Source organism: Dryas octopetala, chromosome 1, assembly GCF_963921425.1.
Source record: "Dryas octopetala chromosome 1, drDryOcto1.1, whole genome shotgun sequence".
Taxonomy (NCBI): Eukaryota; Viridiplantae; Streptophyta; class Magnoliopsida; order Rosales; family Rosaceae; genus Dryas; species Dryas octopetala.
Genome location: NC_141366.1, coordinates 23,142,315 through 23,165,249, shown reverse-complemented (window position 1 = coordinate 23,165,249; position 22,935 = coordinate 23,142,315). Strand labels below are relative to the sequence as shown.

General features: G+C 34.7%; 2 protein-coding genes across 5 annotated transcripts; one reads left to right on the top strand and one right to left on the bottom strand.

Annotated features, from left to right (window-relative positions):
• Window positions 1–3,391: 3,391 nt before the first annotated feature.
• On the top strand, window positions 3,392–6,252 carry LOC147299233 (short-chain dehydrogenase/reductase 1-like). The gene is made up of 5 exons (XM_086228967.1): window positions 3,392–3,414; window positions 3,902–4,145; window positions 4,948–5,025; window positions 5,107–5,292; window positions 5,875–6,252. Exons 1-5 carry the CDS (start codon window positions 3,392–3,394, stop codon window positions 6,250–6,252), a joined length of 909 nt encoding a protein of 302 aa, XP_086085093.1.
• Window positions 6,253–11,869: 5,617 nt separating this feature from the next.
• Window positions 11,870–22,004, bottom strand: LOC147299232 (Glyceraldehyde-3-phosphate dehydrogenase-like family protein). Of its 4 annotated transcripts, none has more exons than XM_086251922.1 (12): window positions 21,806–22,004; window positions 21,339–21,489; window positions 21,141–21,221; window positions 20,909–21,024; window positions 20,627–20,680; window positions 19,026–19,113; window positions 18,618–18,710; window positions 18,416–18,456; window positions 17,676–17,729; window positions 17,348–17,511; window positions 13,698–13,767; window positions 11,870–12,315 (listed from the first exon to the last, which is right to left on the bottom strand). In XM_086251922.1, exons 1-12 carry the CDS (start codon window positions 21,902–21,904, stop codon window positions 12,190–12,192), a joined length of 1,137 nt encoding a protein of 378 aa, XP_086108048.1. In that variant the 5' UTR covers window positions 21,905–22,004; the 3' UTR covers window positions 11,870–12,189. The 4 variants fall into 4 exon arrangements, with proteins under 4 accessions (XP_086108048.1, XP_086108064.1, XP_086108056.1 ...); XM_086251938.1 differs by having other exon boundaries at window positions 20,909–21,009; XM_086251930.1 differs by having other exon boundaries at window positions 21,141–21,218.
• Between the last annotated feature and the right edge of the window lie 931 nt (window positions 22,005–22,935).

Below are 22,935 nucleotides of genomic sequence, written 5' to 3'. Positions count from 1 at the left end.
ACTAACTACAACAAGCACCAATTGAGAACAAGAGTGAATACTAATATGAATAAATACTTCAAAGAGTGGTCTAGCTACCCAACGTTTGTATATAACCATGAAACATCCCAGACAGTCTTTCAATTCACTTGAAAGAGTGAGATAATAGTTAATTAAGGGGTGGAAAGAATTAATGTTTATTGAGTGAGTGTTTGAGTTGGTACATCAAAGGATATTATAGGAATAATGAGGGGTGTGTAGTGTTTTTATATGTTTTTCAAATTTAATGGGAGAAGTAAAAATAAGGTGGGTGAAAAAATAGGATAATACATGGTTCGCTATTCTGGTGTCCTAGGCGTAGAGGAACCACACCAATCCATTCCGAACTTGGTGGTTAAACTCTATTGCGGTGACGATACTGTAGGGGAGGTCCTATGGAAAAATAGTTGTCGGCCAGGATGCTAAAAAGCTTAACACCTCTCAATCTTATTACTTTTTCAATATGAAAAAGAAAAAAAAATGAAAAATATATAGGGTGGGAACATAAGCATTTTTTGCTTATTGATTGCTTGAATTTAACTAGAAGCATGCTAGGATTTTATTTAATTAAAACAAAACAAGCATGATGGCTAGGGTAGCACATCGAAAATTTTGTGCTATATATGTTCTTCATTGACATGTTCTTTGATTTATTGCTTTTATTTTATATTCTTGATTAATGTAAAATAATTTATAAATAATCTAAAGTATTTTATTCGATAAAATATGAGAATAAATTATTTATGTAAAATATGGAATGTCAAGAAAATATTCTATGGAAAAAAAATATTTGTTGGGGAAATATTAAGGGAAATTATATTTGTAAAATTTGAAGATAATATTTTGTCTAAATAATTTATAATTTTTTATTGGCGATAAACATTAAAGTAAATTATTTATAGAATAACAAATGATGTTTACATGGTATAATCTTTTATATGGAAAGAGTATAATGTGAAAGCATTAAGTAAGATTATTTTTATAAAGCTTTGAATATCATGGAATTTTTTTATCATTATTTAATATTCAATGAAAAAAATTTGTAATATTCTTTTGCTAAGGATATTAATAAAAAATTGTTTTGGTAAAAATATTAAAATATTATTATATGATTATACAATTTGCTAGAGCTATTGCTTTATTCATTTCATGCGCGTATGACATAATATTCTTTGAAATAAATGTTGAATTGTGCTTAATTCAATTTATTTTGATAAGCATCAAGATTTCTCAAGAATCAAAATTAAGTGTGTGAGGGTTTTCTTGGTGAATTCTCATGGCATCCATTGATACTTTATCCTAAATTAAACTATAGCCTAAATAAAATTACTCTGGTTACCAATTAGCATGAAATGTATGTAGCTAATTAATATTTGTTATAGATGGGGAGATCGACCTTAACTATTAATTTACTATTGAGTTCAATTTGGATTTTAAGAGTATCTGGCAATCTGTTATAGTATTCAATTAGTATTTAAAACAATCTATCAAGATCTAGTGATATTAATTGAAAAGTTACTCATTTTATTGGAAATCATTAATAATGAAATCTGGTTGGATTTTGGTTGGAGAGATATAAATACTAAAGGCCATTACAATCCAACCTTGCCCCAAGGATTTCAAGAAGTGCAATAGTAACCCCATCATGGCCATCAAGGCGCACCCAACAGTAAGAAAACGCCAACCCCATCCGAAGCATAATTGTGTTTTTGTTGATGAGTTTTCAATAAATGGAATTGATGATTTTTGGGGTTCTTCTATACTATAATTGCATAGATGTAAGAAGTAGGTTTGTACTTGTAGGGATTTGTTATTCTTTTAACTCATTTGGATTTTATTAAACTAATTATTATTTTTTTTTTTCCAAAGAATTGTAGTAGACACTACAAGAAATGTGAGCAAAACACATTTCTCATTGGTGGCACAAAATGAGGTGGTAATTGAGAACTTTAGTCCCTATTGCCCATTTGCCATCATTTTTTGTTAAAATCGAAGCACTTCAGTCCCTATTGCCCAATTGTCACCACATTCTATGCCAATGCCACCAATGAGAGTGGACTTTGCTCACATTTCTTATAGTGAGATGTTATTTGCTTTGTTTTGTTTTTTTCCTAAAATTTACTCTTGTTTTCACATTCCAATTTTGTACGTTTGCACTCCTTTATTTTTATAGTTAGATAATTGAGCAAATAAAAAAAGAAAATTAAGGGAGAAGAATGCAACTGTACAAAATATAATTGCACTAGATGTTCAGGGTTTTAAAATATAAGGAAGAAAAACTGCTACTCTATATTTATTACTGTTATTTTACTTTACTGAAATGCACTAGATGCTTGGGATTTTATTATATTAGTAATATAATTGCAAGAAGACATTTCATTGAAGAAATTTTGAAAATTAACCTTTTTTTTTTTCTTTTCACTAAAGACTTATAAACATTTTTTTTAGAATTTTGAAATCAAAGCAGTTGTTGAGTAGCCTAATTAGAAGGGCCATGATGAAATTGCCCACTTTACACCCAAGTTCGATCCTCCATCCCTCAACTCAAAATATTTTTTTTGTTTTAAATCAAACGACCTTAGACTAATACTCAAGCTCTTATCGAGAAGTACTGCTCGATCATTACTTAATAGGGTTGAGCACTACTTGAGAAGGTTCGAGCACTTCCCAATGCAGTGCTCAAGTACTACTCAAGAGTAAGATTTCAAAATTCTTTAAAAAATGGCTAAAAGTCATTAAATTAAATTAATTGTGGCAATTTTTTAAATTTTCCTTTTAATTCAGTTTGCTTTGGGTACACAGCACACATAAAGAAGGCTTTATCTCTCACCCTCTTTCTCCATATCTCTATAACTCAAGAATCTCAAACAAAAGCAGTTGGTGGGTAGTCTAGCTAGCTAGTTTGAAGAGTTGTAAAATTTGCCCCTCTATACCCAAGTTTGATCCCCTCTCCCCCTGAATTAAAAAAAAAAAAAAAAAAAAACCCAAACAAAAGATTCCAATTCGAGAATTAGTTTCCTTGTGCATGAAATATTGAATGTTTAACTTTTAACGCAATCAAGGTGAGAAAAAAAGCTAAAATTTGAGGACATGCAGCAAAAGTCCTTGAGAGAACCCATCATCAGTCTTCATTGCTTGAAACATTGAAAAAATCTTCATCGAGGTTGTTTTCTGAATATTATGATCATATATATATATTTAAGTGTGTGCAAGAAGTACTGAAGTTTTGAAGAAAAACGACATAGGTTTTGTACATTATATATCATTAAAATAATAGAACAATATGCATGTAACCATATATTTAACTTGTTGTGCTCCACAGTTTCGATCAGGAAGAAAACAAGATCGCAAGGCTTATCTAAGCATTGCAATAATGGGAAGCAATGAAGCAGAGAGGTACAATTCTTGTATTAACACAATTCACTTTACAATTTAACATTCTTGTATAAAAAATGGGAATCAATTTCTCACTCCATCCAGGCATGATGTATACGTTGGCTTGCAAACCATTAATTTCTTTGTCTCGATTCTTACTTGTTCCAAATGTTAGAAAGGGAAGTTCAAAACCATTTCATTTCGGACTAGTCAAAAAAACGTACAATTTGTATTCTCATTCTAGCATTCTAGTCAAACAAACAGGGCTTAAATAATCTATTAATAAAAGGAAAATACTTGGGTACTCATAAATGAGTATCAAGTTTGTTCTTACAACTAATCACATGAGCCCATGATGGGGCCCACCACCTTCTCTCTCATGGTGGACCCTATTATGAGCTCATGTAATTAGTTGTGAGAACAAACTTATACTCATTTATGAGTACTTAAACACTGTGACCTTAATAAAAAGAGGTGCAATATTACATTGTGGTGTGTTGCTGTGTAGGTATGCGGTGGTTACAGGGGCAAACAAGGGTCTCGGCTTCGAGATAGTGCGGCAACTTGCTTCTCAAGGCGTGACGACGATGTTAACCGCTAGAGATGAGAAAAGGGGAAGGGAAGCCACATCAAAGCTCCATGACTTGGGTTTGTCAAATGTAGTCTTTCATCAACTTGATGTGTTGGACCCAGTTAGTATCCAGTCCTTGGCCAACTTCATTCAGGTCAAATTTGGCAGGCTTGATATCTTGGTAAGCTTTCTATTTACTCTTATTTCGAAACACATGCTACTATATATGCCATCGATCCAAGGGAATTTCCCATGGTGAGTCAAAATATACAAATCGTACGTATTGATAAATCATTTGTATCATATTTATTGACTACATTACTATAGATAGGGTTCGTTAGATTTGAATCCTCCTCTTCCTTCTTTTTTTTTTTTGCTTGTTTTTGCTTAACTTTTAATTAATTTTAGCCATATATTGTAAATCAAAGGTGTATGAGTAAAAAAGAAAATTGATTCATTTTACTTTTTTGATTGAGTGTGGAGTCATTCATGGATTTATATAACTTCTGAAACAAGTAAAACAAGTGTAATAAAGACAGGCTCATTCAGGTGTGGACGTCCGCACTCGGTCATTGTAAAAAATATGCTACCAAGCGCTCGGCGGCATGTTCGCATGTCCGTTCGTCTACATCTGATTGAATCTAATAGTAGTTAAAGCTAGAATCCAAATTCAGGATTCATCCTAAGTGGATCCCACTTTGTGAGAGATGTTTACAGAAATGTTGTAGTATTACTCCAATAGAATATGGAACTTAAGATGTTGGGACATGAGCTAATTATCAATAGAAAGCATAGGTGCCAAAGGGCTTTTTTTCAGTAACCTCGGAAAATAGGTACCTCTTGATCAGGTTTATGTATAAATTAAGGTAGTGATTGCATTAATTTATTGGTTCTTTAGCTTTGCAATGTTCTGCAAAATTTAGAATGAACTTTTTACCCTTGGTGGGTAAAAATAAGGTCAATTGTTCATTTGATTCCTACAGGTTAATAATGCCGGAGCTTCTGGAGCTGAAGTTGATGCGGAAGCTCTAAAAGCCCTAAACATTGATCAAGCATCTTGGGTAAGTTTAAGGCTCTCGATCACTCACTTTCATGTAGTGACAACTAAGAATCAGCACCTTTAACTAGTTTTCTTTATGCAGCTTTCAGGCAAAGCGGCCAATGAAATTAAAAGTGTAATTAAATACACTTATGAGACGGCTGAAGAAAGCTTGAATACTAATTACTATGGTGTCAAAAGAGTAACTGAGGCCCTCCTCCCACTCCTGCAACTCTCTTCTGGAGGAGCAAGGATTGTGAATGTCACCTCTATAAGGAGTACACTAAAGGTCAGCCCAGCCTGTCATAATTTACAATATCATGATTAAGTATGACTATTAACAACTAGCCCTGTGGGTGTTCAGCAGCATATATGACTGAATGAACCCAATTTTGTTCATCTGCTAAGTTGACAAGTATTGGAATCTTTGTTGTAGAGGGAAACAAACTATATGAAAAAGGCTGTGGTTTTCTAATAAGATTGAAAGACGTAATCTACCAGCTGACTATTTAAATCAACCTCAAACCAAACCATCTTTCATCATTACTATGGAACTCTAGGGTAGGATTCCAAAAAGGCATTAATGTATCATGATTTGTATATAGGGTATGTAATGTTCGTCGATCTGCTTGAGTTTGAACAACTCATTCAAATAAGAATCAACATAATCATCGATCAATTTATATGGTGAAAATTAATAGTATAACAACATAACATGTCGAGCTGTCTAGTTATAAAACATTTCTCTATATCATAAGTTTTCATCGAATCCAATATGAGCTATATGACAAACCAACATGGCAATTTTCTCTCATATTCCATCCATCTGAACTAGTGATTCACCTCTACATCCTAAATATACTCCTTGCAGAACATTCCAAGTGAAGAGATAAGAAATGAACTTGGGAATGTAGAAGCACTGACAGAGGAGAAAGTGGATGCAGTTTTGAAAAGATTCCGGCATGATTTTAAAGAAAATGCATTGGAAGCCAATGGATGGATGATGATGCATCCTGCATATACCATTTCCAAGACCACCCTCAATGCCTACACTAGAATCCTTGCAAAGAAGCATCCCAACATGTATATCAACTGTGTGTATCCAGGCTTCATTAAGACAGATCTCAACTTTCATACAGGGACAATGTCTGTAGAAGAGGGAGCTGCAGGTCCACTCAAGTTGGCTCTTCTACCAGATGGAGGTCCAACATGCTGCTTTTTTGATCGCACTCAAGTAGCAGACTTTTGATTGAGTAAATTATATATAACATCATGTTTTCGATGGTTGTGGGTGTCATCCTGAAAATCCTCACGAGACTATAACTCGTCCTCTAAGGATAACTTAGGGGTTTAAAGGCTTATTGCATATGCTAAATGCAATCGAGATCCCTGCGAAAGTGGCTGAGTGTATTTTCATTTATTTCTATAGTTTTAGTTTTTGAGTTGTTTGGATTATTACAGACTATCAATAAACGGATTGAGAGTTTGATAATATGTCAAATATGCATCTTTGTTATGTCTAAATTCAATTTTTAAAGGGCATAATAGTAATTGAACATTATGAATACTATATAGGGCCGGGCCCATTGACTATTATGTAATTATCAAATATGTGCATGTAATCATTATAAGAACTGAAATTGTATTTTGACTATTATGAACTTTTCAAATGTTTTATTAATTTATTTATAATTTTCTATTTGTAAAAACTTTTTTTTTTTTCTTTTGGAGAAAAGAATGAATTTCAGCCTAGTCCTTATCTAATTTGTGGTGCCTCCAGTCTAGTAGTCCAAGCCCATATTGACTCTCATAAAGTCCTAGAAAGTTGGAGAGAAAATCACGAAATATTTTCAAGGCCCAGTATTTACTAGAAAATTCTTGGGTTCTTTATATATATACGTAGGGGTGGGTTCGGTACGGTTATCATACCGAAACATCAATACCGAATTCCGACTGATAGGGGTTGAGATTAGGGTTTTTGGCTCTGATACCGATCGAAAAGGGGCGGTGTCAAAGCGGCATTAGGCCTGCCGACAACAACACCAACAACCAAATTAAAGACAAATCAACCCCAAATTAAAGAAATCAGACAAAGAGAGATAAGACATAGAGGGAGAGAGAGGGAGGCGAAGGTGGTTCAAGGGTGGAGTTCGTGGTGGTGGTGGGGATCTGAGATGGTGGTGATGGCGGGGATCGCAAAGAGATGGTGGTGGAGAGAGAGAGAGAGAGAGAGAGAGAGAGAGAGAGAGAGAGAGAGAGAGAGATGGTGGTGGCTAGGTAATTGGGTATTAAGTAATAGGGATTTAGGGGTGTGGGTGTGTGAGACTTTGAGCTTGACTAAAAAAAAAAACACAAAACAAAAGGCCCAAACAAAATATAAGACAAAGGCCCAAAAAAAAGACCCACAAAACAGATCGAAAAAATAAGAACTTATTCTGCAAATCTGAAACTAGAGAAGAAGAAGAAGAGAAGGAGGTACGGTATCAGTATAGATCGGTATACCGCCGGTATGGGTATATCAATACCATTTCGATCCTGTTTTTAGCAGATACAGTGCGGTATTTACTCCAATACCAGAAATTAAAAAAAAAAAAAAAAAAACCATACCAATCGGTACAACATCGATATTTTTCGGTAAATCAAGAAAAAACCCAGCCCTATATATACGAACCAACCCTCCCTCTAGTCCTGAAGCAAAGCACATAGACCTAGTATCGACTATCCAATGTTGGCCTTGAGATTCGGCGGCCCAAGGCGAACAATATAAACGAGGCTCTTGTCATCTCGACCTTCATACACACTCACGTATTTTATTTTTTCATAAACGCTCAAAAAATTCATTATAATAATTCAAAATAAAAATTATAACATAACAAAACATATAGCAAACTACATATATCCCAAACAAAAATTTTATAATTGCATCAAAGCATCATGTATACCAAAAAACCATACCTTGTTTAAATTGATCCAAGACGACAACAACACAGCTTATCTCACGTTGGATGTAAATTGATCTATGACCAAAATATCTTGAATGTGAGATAAAAGGGTTTAGTGTAGGTTTTGTTTTAGAAATTTGGGGATAAGGGGATTTGGGTTTTAAGTTTTTTTCACGTTGGGGGTTTCTATAACTCTTTTTTTTTTTTTTCCTTTAATTTACTTAGTTAAATTAAATAGGTATCTGTTTAATTGGTGGGTTTAACAAATTGATGGGCCTATTTCAATTAGGCTATTTTTACTTTTGAATTGGAACTTCTTCTTTTTAAAAAATTATATATATTATATATATATTACTTGGAGGCACATATTAAAATTTAAGATAATTTTCAATAACCCCAATTTGGGTCACCTAATTTCTCTAAAGTCTACCTTTTTATTGAGCTTCACAGCGGGTCCACTTCATTTGGATCCAGCCCACATTTTATTTTTTTTGGTCCACGTTTTAATTTTCTTTCCCTTCTCCGTCTCTCTCCCACTCCCTCTCTCATTTCTCTCTCCTCACTCACGCGCAACCGGCAACTCCCATTATCTCTATTCTCTTTCTTCACCATCATTCTCTCTCTTCACCGTCATTCTCTCTCTCCTTGATGCATCACCGTCCGGCCATGTATGGAGGCAAGACCCACCTCCCCGTTCTCACCTCTTCGTCCTCATCTTCCTTCCCATGGCTTCCAATCGTCCATCCAGTAACCAACGGCGACAAAACGACACAAAAACTGAGAGTCTACTCCTACGGCGATCTGCTTCTTCTGGCCACGACGAGGCACCAAACCTATCAAGGTTTGTTCCTTTCGTCGCTCTGAACACAACGGTACCCTCCGATCACCCATCCACCTAGCCACGGTGGTGAATCGACAACGGAGGAGGCTTGCCTTGAGGCTGCTTGCCGATGCTTAGAGAGCAAAGTATTGAATATTTTTTTATTAATTCCACTTTGATTTATGACCCTTTTTTGTTTTGATTGCAATTTTTGTGTTTAATTTCTTTTTGATTTGGGAAAGTGCGGACAAAGAGATTGGAGGAAGAAGTTTATCCCAGCTTTGGATAAGATGAGTTCAAAGATTAGTACTTTGGATTTGGAGCGTGTCCGCCAAGTTAAGAGCAGCTTGGTTGCTATAATAGGGTGTGTTTAGAAGGTTCTTATACATTGATGCATGTGAATGTGTTTCATTTTGGGAATTTGTATGTGATCAGGATGGTGCATATTTATATATGTCTTTTTTCGATATCTGTAGGTGAGGGATGAACTAGAACACTTGCTAGACGATGATGAAGATATAGCTGAGATGTATCTGACTGAAAAGTCTGTTGAGCAACTGCTAGACAGTTCTTCTGCACAATACATCTCTTGTGGAGAACATGTTATTCGAATAGTATTAGTGTATCATCTAGGATAGAGGTGTCAAACGGGTTGGGCCGGCCCGAGCACGACACGGCACGACACGATTAAAATAAGCACGACACGACACGACACAACACGATTAAATGGGCCGGGCTGGGCCAAATTTTAGCCCATCGGGCACGGCACGGCACGGCACGAGCAAGACACGGGCCAAGCACGGCACGAGCACGGGCCCAAATTAGGCACGACTATTTTAACATTATTTTTTTCCATTTTTAAAGAACTTTTCAACAAAAATATTCAATTTTCATGAAAAATAATGTTAATATTTAATTATAAATCAGAAAAAATATTATAAGATTAGTTTTATCACTCTAAAAAATAAAAATAAAAAAAGGTCTGTGGGCTAGCCCGTTTAAGGCACGACACGAGCACGAGCACGAATGGCCCGCGGGCCATGGGCCGTGCTGAGCTTAAGTCTTAACTATATGGGTCGGCCCGAGCACGGCACGAAAGCACGATGAGCTCAATTTAAACAGGCCGGGCCGGCCTGGTTGACACCTCTAATCTAGGACTGCTATGTGCACTGTGTATCATCTAGGACTTCAAACATGTTATTCAAGTGTATTTGCTTGTTTGTATACTTTGAATATGTAAGTGGGGGCTATCAAGCAATAACAATATATAAGTGAGGCTATGGTTGTTGCTGCTTGTCAGTAATAATATGTAAGTGAGGCTATAGTTGTTACTGCTTGTCAGTAACAATCTGTAAGTAAGGCTATGGTTGTTATTGCTTGTTAGTAACAATATGTAAGTGAGGCTATGATTGCCTTGTATTTGAGTTTTTTTGCATAGTGAAAAATTGAAAATAGCTACTGTTTGACAGTGGGAATTATTATAACAGTAGTACTAGATATCCAATATGTTTATACCACAATTTCATACCACCTTATGTGGCAACTTACATGAAATTTATACATTTGATACTAAAAAATAAAAATAAAAACCCAAAAAGGAAAAGAAAAGCTCTGTCCAATAAAGTAATGACACGTGAGATGATATAAAAATGTAGTATAAAAATGTGGTAAGTATAACATTATTCTTATTAGAATAATTGTCACTGTTGGGTTTTTTTTTTTGGCCAAGACTGATGGGTTTTTTTTAAAGATGTGGAAAACAAAACAAAAAATTGTCCGACCAAAAAAATAAAACTGTAACACTGAGTTTTTAAAAGTGGGCCACTACAGTAGTTCACTATAGCGAGTGGGCCGGATGAACAGTACATTTTTTTAAAAAATAAACTTTTTTTAAAAAAAAAGCCCTTAAAATTTTTTAGCCTAACATATAAGACATATTATATAAAGAGTTATAAAATTTTGAGGCCATTGAGATTGGGGGGCACTAGGCGACCGCCTACTCAGCCTACCCTCAGGGCCGGCCCTACGACTATCGAGTAGTACATACTCAAACTTTACTTTCTCAACATCAAACAATCCTAACAGTTTTCACAATGTCGATCATTCCCGAATTTCGATGCGATTAAGGCTTGTATGGAGAATGGGGCTCAGTGTCACGGTCCCTAAGGCAAAGGTCAAAAAACATGATGTCAAAGCCATTGAAATCTCTAGCTGAGTTGAGAATAAGAATGTCAAAGACATTTGTGGGGTAAAATTTGTATGTAATCGAGTGTATATTTACTCATAGTTTTTTTTGTTTTTGTCTTTCTCATGAGGGGATTTAACACGAAATGAGAGATAGACATATAAGATACATACACTTTGTGGTAAATAAGTTTTTTTTCGAATTTTTGTGTCATTGTGCCATCCCACATAATATAAATAGAATAATATTATACTTACCACATTCTTATACCACATTTTTATACAATCTGACGTGTTTTTATTTTATTGGACAAAGTTTTTTTTTTTTTTTTTTTGAGTTTTTTTTTTTATTTTTTAGTATCCAATGTATGAATGACATGTAAGTTGCCACATAAGGTGGTATGAAATTATGGTATAAAAATGTGGTATATGTAGCACTACTGATATAAATATCAGTCAGCCACATACCATTTTCTAATATAAAAAATAATTTTCGTTTTAAATATTTCTTTAGTTTTATATTGTTTATATTTTCTTGCTCTTTTTCTCACTTCTTTATGTTTCAGCTCATCTTTTTTCATCTCTCATCTCTTCTGGTTGTCTTTTTAGTTTTTATTCGAGATGATGATTCAAACTCGAAACTTCTCCAAAAGCGAAATATTACTAAACCAATAATTAGTTGGTATCATATTTCTCTTAATCAAAACAAAAGGCAACATTATCAACAGATACTAGATTTTCCTAAAAGCAAAACCATTATTTATTTTGTTTCCTTGGAACAAAATTAGCCATTGAGTGGTCGATTTCGGATGCTTCCTCGAAATTAAGATCTTTATTATTTACCAAAAGAACTAAGATCTTACTTTCCCAAAGCAAGTAAAATCAAAATTTTCAGAGCAGATCGATCCCACCAGGTTTTTTTCATCCATAAATCTCTCTATTGACGAAAGCATATGTGCATTCAAACCCAAAAGCTAAAAGATAAAGACAATAACCTCTAGAGAAGCCAATCCCAGACCAGTCAAGATCAACCTTTGGGAAAATACAAGAGGGTACAGAAATTGCATTTTTCTAAATAGTTTATGGGAAGGTTCTTTCTTTCTAGATACCTAACAGTGACCAGAACCTAGCATATATCTTAATACCATTGAATTATGTATGTCCTACGAATCACTGATAAGATACCTAAGCAATGAAATTGCACTCAGTTTCTCCCATATATGATACAGAAAATAACCGCTCAAGGAAATAAATCCTGTATATCAATGATATCAGCAAGTACACCAGCTGCTGTAGTATCATTTCCAGCTCCAGCTCCTTGAATGACCAGAGGTTGGTCCTTATAGCATCGGCTGTAAATCTCCAACTGCAATAGTAAATAAAAAAATTAGCAAAAATTAAGAATGGTCAAACTTCATCCATATTATTAAGGAAATGTTCAATATACTAAAATTATTTTTCAACTTTGAAATGTTGGTGGGCATACCTGAAATGTCCAGTATACGGCGATACACAATTATTTCTAAAATAACTTTGGTTATAAATGGAAGATCAAGTTAAGTGTGGTAACTGTACACTATTCCAATTCCAATTGGTTTTCTACTTTACTATTATCTTCCTTCTCTCAACCAATCCACTCTCTTCTACACCCCCCCAATACGTTCAATACATTCTCTTCCCACGCCCAATCCTCAGTTCGATCCACACTGGGTGCAAACACTCCTGTTGGGGCCACCACCACCCAATTCCACTATCGACTATCAATGGAGTTGGGGATTTGTCTTGGCCGTCCGGATTGGTGGGTCTACACATGCCCTCGGGATTAGTCAGGTCAAAGATCTGGATACCCGAGACATCCAAAAAAAAAAACATAGATCTAGTTAACTGAAATGACATGGGGATTCTTTTGTTCTATCAGGTCTTTAGGTTGGTTTGGCAGCTTTTGCAAGTTTAGTTCCTTCCTTTGTTTCTTCAGTGTTTGCTTTTATTTTTTAGTCAGAGCGTGTATTAGAACTTGCATAACATATAAATAAGTTCAATAGAACATCCATCAGAATAAAATGTGTGTCGTATAAAGGGAATTACAACTTCTTTAAACTATTAACAGCTCTTTCATTCATGAAATTATAAACCTAAGGATTGATTCCCTAAGAAGTCCTAGATCAAAACTTAGTTTCACCTCTTGACTTTGCTTCCTTTGTTTTCTATTCTCCTTTCTTATTTCTCGATGTCATATTTTCTGACTTTGAATAAGGTATGCAACCATTACAAACCATGTATCTGCAAAATTATAATGTACTTTACCTTGTGCCTGAAAGTCCAGAACAATGCACAAAAGAGTCTAATTCCTATATCTGATTTCAAAATCTACCACAGGATTGGTTCTGCATAACAGTCTCATCACAGAAATAAAGAACTGCTGCTCTTCAGAGTACAAATTGTTTTAGATTATAGCTCCTTGTCATTTTTAAACACATGCACTCAGAGCCTTCAACCCAGCCACACACATGAAGAGTCAAATTCTAAATGTAGATATGACCCCACCTCCTAATTTTGTCTCTCTCCTTATGTTTTCCAAATTCAAGACCTTGGTAATGATTAATGAGGTACATGGCGTAATGTTTATATTGCATGTGCCACTCATAATAAAGTCCACAATATAGTTTTAGTTTTTTGTCTTATAGCAAAAGATTGCGTCTTAATTTAACAGTGACAAGTAGAAAATGAGAAGAAATTCAGACGGCTTACCACATTGTCACTTCCTCTCAATCTTCCTAAAGGAGAATCCTTAGGAAGCTCTTGAATGCCAACTTCACACCTACCAAAAGCTTTGATAAGTTAGTATCGCTTGAAAGGAGTCAGTAAAATACTTGAGCTAATGCCACCAGAAATTTAAGGAATACCAATGCTTTACACTATCACAGGTGCAAGTGCAAGATATGCTACACAAAAATATATATGCTTATGCAAAATCATATACATAAAGTAGTAAACTCAAAGGATGTTTCCTCAATATTCATAAAATGTTCAAGACACTAAATTTCAATGATTGTTTAGCATGATCAAAATCATAAGGAGTAAGGGAAAAGTACATATAAGGCCTACTTTCAACTAAAACGGATCAATAAGCCTAAACAATTTTCAGAAGATGTATAAAGTCTCCTTTATATTTTTTTCTTCCCAATACATTTAGCTACCATATTATGTGTTTTAAATTTTAACCTATGATAACTCGCAGATGAAGTTTTTTAGCAAAAAAATAAAGTAAATGATGAACTATTTGTTCTAAGTCATTTCTAGCAATGAATCAACAATTCAAATACTTTTCTTGTGCATTCTAGACAAAGTAGTGTTTATCACACTCATCCACAAGATCTATTCATATTAAGTGCAACCAGAGAAAAATTAAAAAACAATATAAAGAAAAGCTAAATATGATGCATATATTTTGTTAAAAATAAAAAGATTAAATAATAAGGAATGTGAGAGCACATTTTTTAATGAAAGTTGACATAGCACAACCAAGAGTATCACAGATATTTTATAACTTTCTTCTATGGAAAATAAAAAATTACCAAAAAACTGTTTCAAGCATCAGCTTTCTCAATTTCATCTATAAGTAATTTTGTTTAAAATTCACAACACAAGTGCAAAATTACCAAAAATATATTGTAACGCATTTATTTTTAATACATGTCTCATACACAAATTAATATATTCACAATATTTAACAATCTAAGTCTCATACATTGGCTCAATTTCATCTATGAGCACATTTTTTAGTGAAAATTGACTACCTAGACTCCTTGTGCACTGTCCTTTACAAAAATTGGGTTCCAATGAATATTGCTCTTAAAATTGGGTTCACGCCAGAGCCTCTGCTTTCACCATGAATACTATTATGGGTACGTGAACAAACCCTCCTCAATAAGCCCTTTCGTATTTTAACACAGCTTACTAACCTAATTTTGAAGTATTAAAATATAATTGAATACCAACATACTCATACTGTAATCACCTGTTTTAGCATTAACTAATTAATTAAACTCAGCCCACACACCCATTAAAATGTTTGGGTCTACAAAGTAAACACGTATGATCACTAGCCTGTCCAGGTTCTGATGGAAAAACAAAACCACTTTTCTTGGACTGATTTAAGCCACTTTTCTCAATCATGACAAAATTGATTATTCCTCCAAAATTATGCCAAGACAATCATCATAATTTGTCTTTTAATATTCAAAAGAAAACATTCAAGAAACTAAGAGAAATATGGGAAATCAAACACTTAAAGAATTCCCCTATCTTTATCTAACTTGCTTTAGTTCCTAATGCCAGAGATGAAACATCATTAGTTTAAAATGTTGAATCATTTTTCACTAGTCAGTTTTGACATTTAGTCTTTTTGCTACCTCGTTTCAAAATCTGTATCCTCATATAGTGAGGATACAGATGATGGGCAGTGAAAATAATCTCGAATTTCTGTATTGACAGTCTACTGTGCATTTCTACATACTAAAAGCAATGATGACAACAACATTGATCATGATTTGAGATTTATTGAAAAAAAGAAATTCAATTTAAGAAAAAAAAAAAAAGAGAGACATCTAAAATGAAAGAGAATAAACAAAGTGTCACAGTCAGTGAGTTAACAAAGAAGAAATGTCACCATGCACCACGACTTTCTCAAGTAAAGGCAAGCGTTAGTGCCACTACAATCTATATCATGATCCTTCTGAAATTTATTTTGCACACCAACGTTTACGTACAGGCAGTATTCAGACAAATCTTGCACACATGCCACTTTAGAACTGCATCCTGGCATCAAGGGTCTCAGCCAAGACACTCACTCCTGGAAAGAGTTGTGAGCATTAACTAATGCTAGGAAAGCTGGTTTATCTGACCCCTAGTTCTACTAAACCTAATACTAAACCTGTCAGTAACATTCCAGGGCAATATATATGAATATCATAGACCAGGCACGTGTCGTGAATTAACACCCTTCCCGTGACCTGTTTCTTTGATGTATTCTAGGATTAGACAATTAGCAAACACACACAATAACAGCAACAATAAATCAGTAAAGAACACCAAGATTTGTTCTCAAGGTTCGGCGAACTTTGCCTACGTCCCCGTGTGACCCTTAGAGAATCACAGCTGCACTATGTATAGAATAAGATTACAAGAACTTATTGAAACCCTAGACTACCCAACTAGCAGCCGCTCTCTTCTCTCTTGCACAAATAGCTCTCTTGTGTTTTTCCCTCTTGAAAAACCCCTCCCTTGAAGTCACTCACCCTTAAGTCTCTAACCCAAGTCTCCCTTTGAGTTTCTTCCCTTGAAGTCTCTAGCTATTCTTTTCTATGAGACTTGTAGCAGCCTATTTATAGAGCATAGGCTTACCACTTACAATATGGATTCCTAAACCTAATAGAATTAGGTAATTCACCTATTAGCTAATTCTATTCCCTTGTACACAAGGAAAACCCTTTAGAACTCCTTCCCACACTAGGGAAGTCTTGTGCAAGTCCTCTTTGTCTTCCAAAACGGAAAGCCAAAATCTGCCCCAAAACTCGACTCTCTGACTTCGGGCGACCGGTCAGCCAATCCTCCGACCGGTCGGCCAAATTACCCCGAAACTCCAATTAGCTTCTAGAGCTGGGCGACCGGTCAGCCAAAGCTCCGACCAGTTGGCCAAGGCTTCTAGTTTCTGAACTCTTCCAGAAACTCTTGACGAGCCACTTTCACCACAGCACGAAGATATTGACTAGCATATTCAAGTAATCTTTAAAGAAACCTGAGTATGCTGTTAGTTTGTTACCCACGTGTAAAAACCAGAATTTCCCTCTCAAGGAATATCTGGATTCATCAATCATTTGCTAGTCGTTAATTACTTGTTAGATCACAAGTCACCTCCCTCTTTTCATTTCATTGTACAAATACCCTGTTTCCATACTTGGCAGGGCATGAATGAAATGATGTTATTCTGAATTTCCTTTCTCTACAGTTTCTTTCTTTTACTGTTTGGATCTATAAATCTATGTTTATAGGTTCCAGTAATTTGGTCACCTTTAACTGTTGATGAAAGCTTGGAAAGCTTCCCTCTTTCAACCTGGAGCCAAGTATGTGGATTGTGAACATTCAGCTGTGATTCTTTACAAGACTCGGAGGGAAAGAAAGTCCCAGATTTCCAAAATAGCCAGATGGTTTTCTCTCTCAAAAACTCAAAACACAACTCATATTGAGGAAAAGAAAAAAGAGAAAGTACACAGAAAAGTTCCATGTTATCCCAAATCACTTGGTTGATAAGAGTTCCCACACATGCATACACACTTGAGAGGGTGTTTGGTTTAGCATTTCCAGTTTTGAACTGAAATAAAAACAAATAGAAAGAGTACCTTGAGGCCTCTATCACACAGACATAGCGTAGCACATTCCCACTCAAAGAAGCCTTAGAGACTCTCTCTTGGATACCTTTATCAAGCAATAATAGCCCAGTTCCCAGAAAATCTTCAACGGACATTACATTAGGTGCCATTTCTTCAGGATACAAGCTCTCAATCTAAACAACCGAAATAACCATCATTGAAAATTATTATAATCAATTTAAAAAGAAAAGAGGGAGAGAGAAAGAAAAGGTTATAGTTGAGCTAGTAGATGGTCAATGCATAAGTATGAACGACTAAGGATAAATCATACGAATTAGAAAGAATATATAGTACCAACCTTAATGTCATCCAAGTTCATGCGGCAACCGAGAAGCCTAGAAAGTATCAAAGCCTGTTTAAAATAATATTAGAATTAATATGACGTATTGCATGAGCTTCAATATTAAATAAATTACATTCTCATCAAATAAAAGATTTCCTAGGTAGATATTTTTACACTATTTCATAACCATCCAATCACTTCAGATGAGTTGTTCTAGTTTTCTTCTTCTTCTTCTTCTTCTTCGTCTTTTTTTTTTCCCTAGTTTTAGTTTTCAATTGTATATCAAACCACAAACATTCTTAAGTGTAAGTGAAAAGTAGTTAGAAAACTAATAAAAGCATCACCTAGAAAAACTAAAAGAGGGCCCATATGACTCCAATTGAAAACAGTCCATTAAGAAGGTTTCGTTTTCTAGATCACCACCAACATCGGTGGACTAGATATCCTGCATACTCTTTTCAAAAGCACACATTTTTTCTGATAACAATTTAACTGAAAGATCAAGTTTTTCCTTTTGGTGAAACTGAAAGTTCAATTTAGAAGTCATAAGGAATTAATTATGAAGGCAATACAAAAAAGGTCAACGACAAAAACCATATTTCTACATGCATACCAATTATGCAGGTGCAGTCAGATTTAAGGTCCGTCTGACAAGTGGCATACTATTTAAATTTGATCACTTTGAAGATGGAAGCCTAGAAAGGAAAAATAAACCATTCAACAAATTAGCCACAAAAGGTAAACCATGTCCATACCTTTCTTGCAACATCCATCCCACTAAGGTCATCACGTGGATCTGCAATTATGATAGCAAGTCAAAATAACCACGCTGACAGACTCATGAATATCAAGACCTAACTTCTTGGTGCTACTTATAAACTGTGGGAGATAAAGAAGCTAATATAAGCTTCACATAATCAAGATGTGATTTACTGAAAAGCTAAAATCATGAGAAACCTGGTTCAGTGTAACCCAGGCTTTTAGCCGATCGAACAACTTGGCTTAGTGGCTTTCCATCTTCAACCTCACTCATTACATACCCCAATGTCCCTATCACATGTATATGAGACAAAACAAACATCAGCACCAATATTCAGATACATGCAGGTAGATTGCGTTGATAATGCCAAAAATCCCCAGGAAAACATAACCTAACAATACTAGTGATTGAATGCCTTAGAAATTTTGATACCACTTTTCTTTTCTTTATAAGGAACAGTTGATACCACTTTTTTTGTCTTTATAATTAACATACTTCCATTAGAATAAAGATGAAAGTTACATAAAGAGGACAAGAAGTCCACTAAAGAATCTAAAGTATAATCTAAAAAGAACAGCACGCCATCAAAATAGAAATTTAAATACCACTCAAACTCCCAATAATGCAGTGGACAGGATCTCCGGATGAAAGTATGCGATTCAAGGATGCTATGACAGGAAGGCCAGCACCAACCTACCAACTCTAAAATCAATTCAGTGGAAATTGCAGAAACCATTTCAAGAATGTAGGTATATATAGTTAAGAAGATAAAACAAAAATAAATATGAATTTGTTAAATGGCTAGAATACATTATGGATGAAATATAGAAAGCACGGTAACAGTAGATTCAACAATCAACACTATAATACGAATTATTTAGAATTCTATTCCCCTTGAGCACAGTATATGAATTACATATACATCTATCATCCTGGACATATGGTATGGATGAGTCTGTGCATGGGTGCACATGACAGTAATGTGACAGTTATTGAGGATGCACAAGACGATAACAAGAACGAAAACAAAAAAGATGAGATTGAAAAAAACAAAAAACAAAAAAAAAACAAAGTAAAAGATGGGGCTCAAGATAGTTTGCTACAACAACATTCCTTTATCCCTAAAAACTCTTTTTTACATTTTCATTTTACAGTGGTATACTTTTATTAGTCTGATTCTAGGGCTAATTTGTGTACTCTAGTTGTCCTTTTGGGCTACAAAACTGATCTAAGAATTTGAGTTTTTCTCATATTAAAGTAATTTTAAGAAATGATGGAACAGAGAGGTGGCGCTAAACTGGAAATTGAATTTCAGCATTTGAAGTTTCATTAGACCTCATAAATTGTCAAACAATCAAATTAATCAACTAAACGCTAAAGATGAGATTCTGACTTGTGAGACATAGACCTTCGGGGTAAAAACAGAGAGAAAAAAGTTAGTAATAATAATAATACAATAAAAACGCAAACAACTATAAACATTGTATTAGTAAAGAACTCACACAAAGCTTTTCACATGCAAAACATACATATTATGCCCATACTTTTATCTGGGTCACTCATGACCCAAATCATCTTGAAGCCCTAAATGGGAAAAAAAAATACCTAAAAGGCTAAAACAATTGTGAAAAGCAGGTTTATACACACATAAAATACTGACAATAAATGCACACACACACACACACTAGAATCTACACATTCCAGAGAGAGAGAGAGAGGATAGTGAGAATAACTATGTCATAAGGTCTTTCTGGAGAAATAGAAAATGAAAAAAAAAAATACAGGAGTCTTTCTCCAGATTCCAAATAAACACACACATATTCCTCTCAAGTTTCAACTATTGATAAAAATACATATAATTCAAATATTCTCATTTATCTCGTTCTTTTTTCTGAGAACTCAAAATTGACTCAATGCAACATTTATCTCCAAGAGGGAAATTGGGCTTATGTTATGAGTAAAACAAATTCTTTTTTCAAAGGTTCACAGTTGAAATTATAATATTGTGGCTTCCAAACAGGAGTGACACCAAATGCCAAAGGTTCTAGGATTATGTTTTAACAAGAATAAGCCATATATCATACCATATATAAGGAATTAAGGATTAGACTACACGTATTTCATCTCTAAATACATAATACTTTTCATATCTTGTTTACAATTCAGAAAACATAAACCAAAGTGCATCAAGAAGAAATGAACTCACAGTTGACTCATGACGAATGCGACGTGGGTGTGAAATTAGTTTGTCAAAATCCTCCTGCAGGTGAGAAATATTTCATGCGTCACTGGGTAGCGTGGAAAAGAAATTTACTAGAGATTAATGGTATACAAGTAAATTGAATGTGAAAACAGTAGGAGATAGCCCTTTTACCTCATAGAATAATTAGAATGAACCTTCTATTGATTTTTTATACGGTAAAATTGGTCAGTATCAATAATTACTTAAAACTATAAAAAAGTGAAATTTCCTAAAAGAGTTTATTACCATTGTTGAAGTAAGAGGCTTCTTATTTGCCATGACAATACAACAACCCAAATCAACTACTTGAGTTAGCACTTGAATAGTCTCAGAACTTGCAGAGCAATCTACAAGAGCCAAACCTTTGCAAGGAAAAAATAAAGTTAAAACATTTTAGGCTGAAAGCAGACTCATGCAGTTTACGAAAAAGCTTGTAACAATCTGTACAGGAATGTGAAAGCTCACACACACCACTAACCTGTCGATTTAACCAACAGTGCGGCAACATCTATAATCTTTTTGGTTGATTCTGAATTCGTGAATACCTGGGATTCACCTTCTTAAAAAAAATAAATAAATAAATAAAATAAATAAATAAGCATAAGAAACACTCAAAAAATGCAATTACTCATCTAACAAAATGCAATGTATCTTCATCACCCCATGGTGAAATTACCATAATCACTAAGTGTCAATAAAGAAGAACCATCCGACTTGACCCGGCAAACTTCCAATAGAAAGTTATCACCCAACTCCATAGTGAACACGTCCAATGCAACAACTAAGGATTTACTATCAGATACTCCCACAACTCGCAAGTGGATTCCCTGCCACCCAAATGAAGATTATCCAATCAATAAGACACGAACTTCACACAAACACACGCGCACACACACACACACAATCTACCTGAATGGTTTTAAGTATGACATCCTACCATCAGTATTATGCACACACAAACACTAGACAATAAGAATGTCATGCCACAGAAATCTGTAAACATAATCTTATAACTGTCAACAGTCCACGACCTTTACAACATAGAATCACATGAAAAAGAATGTGTTATGCAAAAAGAAAGCAGAAGAGTAAAACCCAGAAAGCCCAACAATAAAAGGTATTGAAAGAATGCGTGGGAAGTACCTGTTTGGCGTGAAGGGATCGGCAGGAGACAATGTGTTGGAGGAGCTGACGCCCAACCCCTCCACAACCCATCAGAATCAGAGAGATAGTTTTTGTCATTGTTTCTTTGTCTGGGATTTTGATCCTATGCGCCGATTGTCCTTCTGCCCTTCGGGGTTTTGGGGTTTGACGGTGGGACTTGGGGTTTGTATCTTTTTTTCTTTTTGGCAATATGGGTATTGGGTTTTGAACTTTTGACTGTGGGACTTTGGGTAATGTTTGCTACTTTTGTTCATTAGTGTTGCACACGTGGCGCCAAATTGGCACCATATTACATTTTAGAGAAAAATTTACAAACATGATACATACTTTAATGGTTGTTTTATTTCAGGACATTAATTTTGTTTTGTGTTAATGAAGGACACATTCTTTTATTTTGTGTTAATTAAGGACTATGTTTTTATCAGTTTTTATCTCAACTTTGGCCCGACGTTGGATTCATCAAAACTCCACCAAACTCAGAAAAATTATACTGGGTTTAAAGATATGCATCTCCTCTTTACAACTATATAAAGATTACCCAAATCGAATCTCTACAACTCCAGATAATCGGCCCTAAAATAGGGTAACCCGAAATTGTTTGATTTTCCAAATTTTTTTTTCAGAGGTCTGATTGGACAGTTTCGGATACCCTACTTTTGGGCCAATTATCTGGAGTTGTAGATGTTCGATTTAAGTGATCTTTATATAGTTGTAAAGAGAAGATGCATAGCTTTAAATCAAGTATAAGTTTGCTAAATTTGGTAGAGTTTTGATGAGTCCAATGTTGAGCCAAAGTTGAGATAAAACAGAATCCTTAATTGACACAAAATAAAAGTATGTGTCATTCATTAACACGAATCAAAATTAATGTCCTGAAAGGAAACAACCATCAAAGTATGTGTCATGTTTGTAAATTTTTCCCTACATTTTATCTAGGGAAAAATTTTCAAACAAGACACCTAATTTGGGGTCAATCTTAGTTTAGGACACCAGTTTGGTTTTGTGTTAGTTTAGAACACATATTTAGAATTTATATTATTGTAGGACAATCTATCAACTCAGTTAAAATGAGGGATAATTTGGATATTTTATATTTTAAAAACAAAAAA

What these genes read in the sequence shown, in the direction of transcription:
- LOC147299233 (XM_086228967.1), top strand. Translation starts at nt 3,392, where the DNA reads ATGGGAAGCAATGAAGCAGAGAG. An exon ending in GGAAGCAATGAAGCAGAGAG is followed by an intron (nt 3,415 to 3,901) that starts GTACAATTCTTG and finishes GTTGCTGTGTAG; the next exon opens with GTATGCGGTGGTTACAGGGG. An exon ending in ACATTGATCAAGCATCTTGG is followed by an intron (nt 5,026 to 5,106) that starts GTAAGTTTAAGG and finishes TTCTTTATGCAG; the next exon opens with CTTTCAGGCAAAGCGGCCAA.
- LOC147299232 (XM_086251922.1), bottom strand. Translation starts at nt 21,904, where the DNA reads ATGACAAAAACTATCTCTCTGATTCTGATGGGTTGTGGAGGGGTTGGG. An exon ending in TGAACTTGGATGACATTAAG is followed by an intron (nt 17,512 to 17,675) that starts GTTGGTACTATA and finishes TCGGTTGTTTAG; the next exon opens with ATTGAGAGCTTGTATCCTGA. An exon ending in TGAGAGGAAGTGACAATGTG is followed by an intron (nt 12,316 to 13,697) that starts GTAAGCCGTCTG and finishes TTACTATTGCAG; the next exon opens with TTGGAGATTTACAGCCGATG.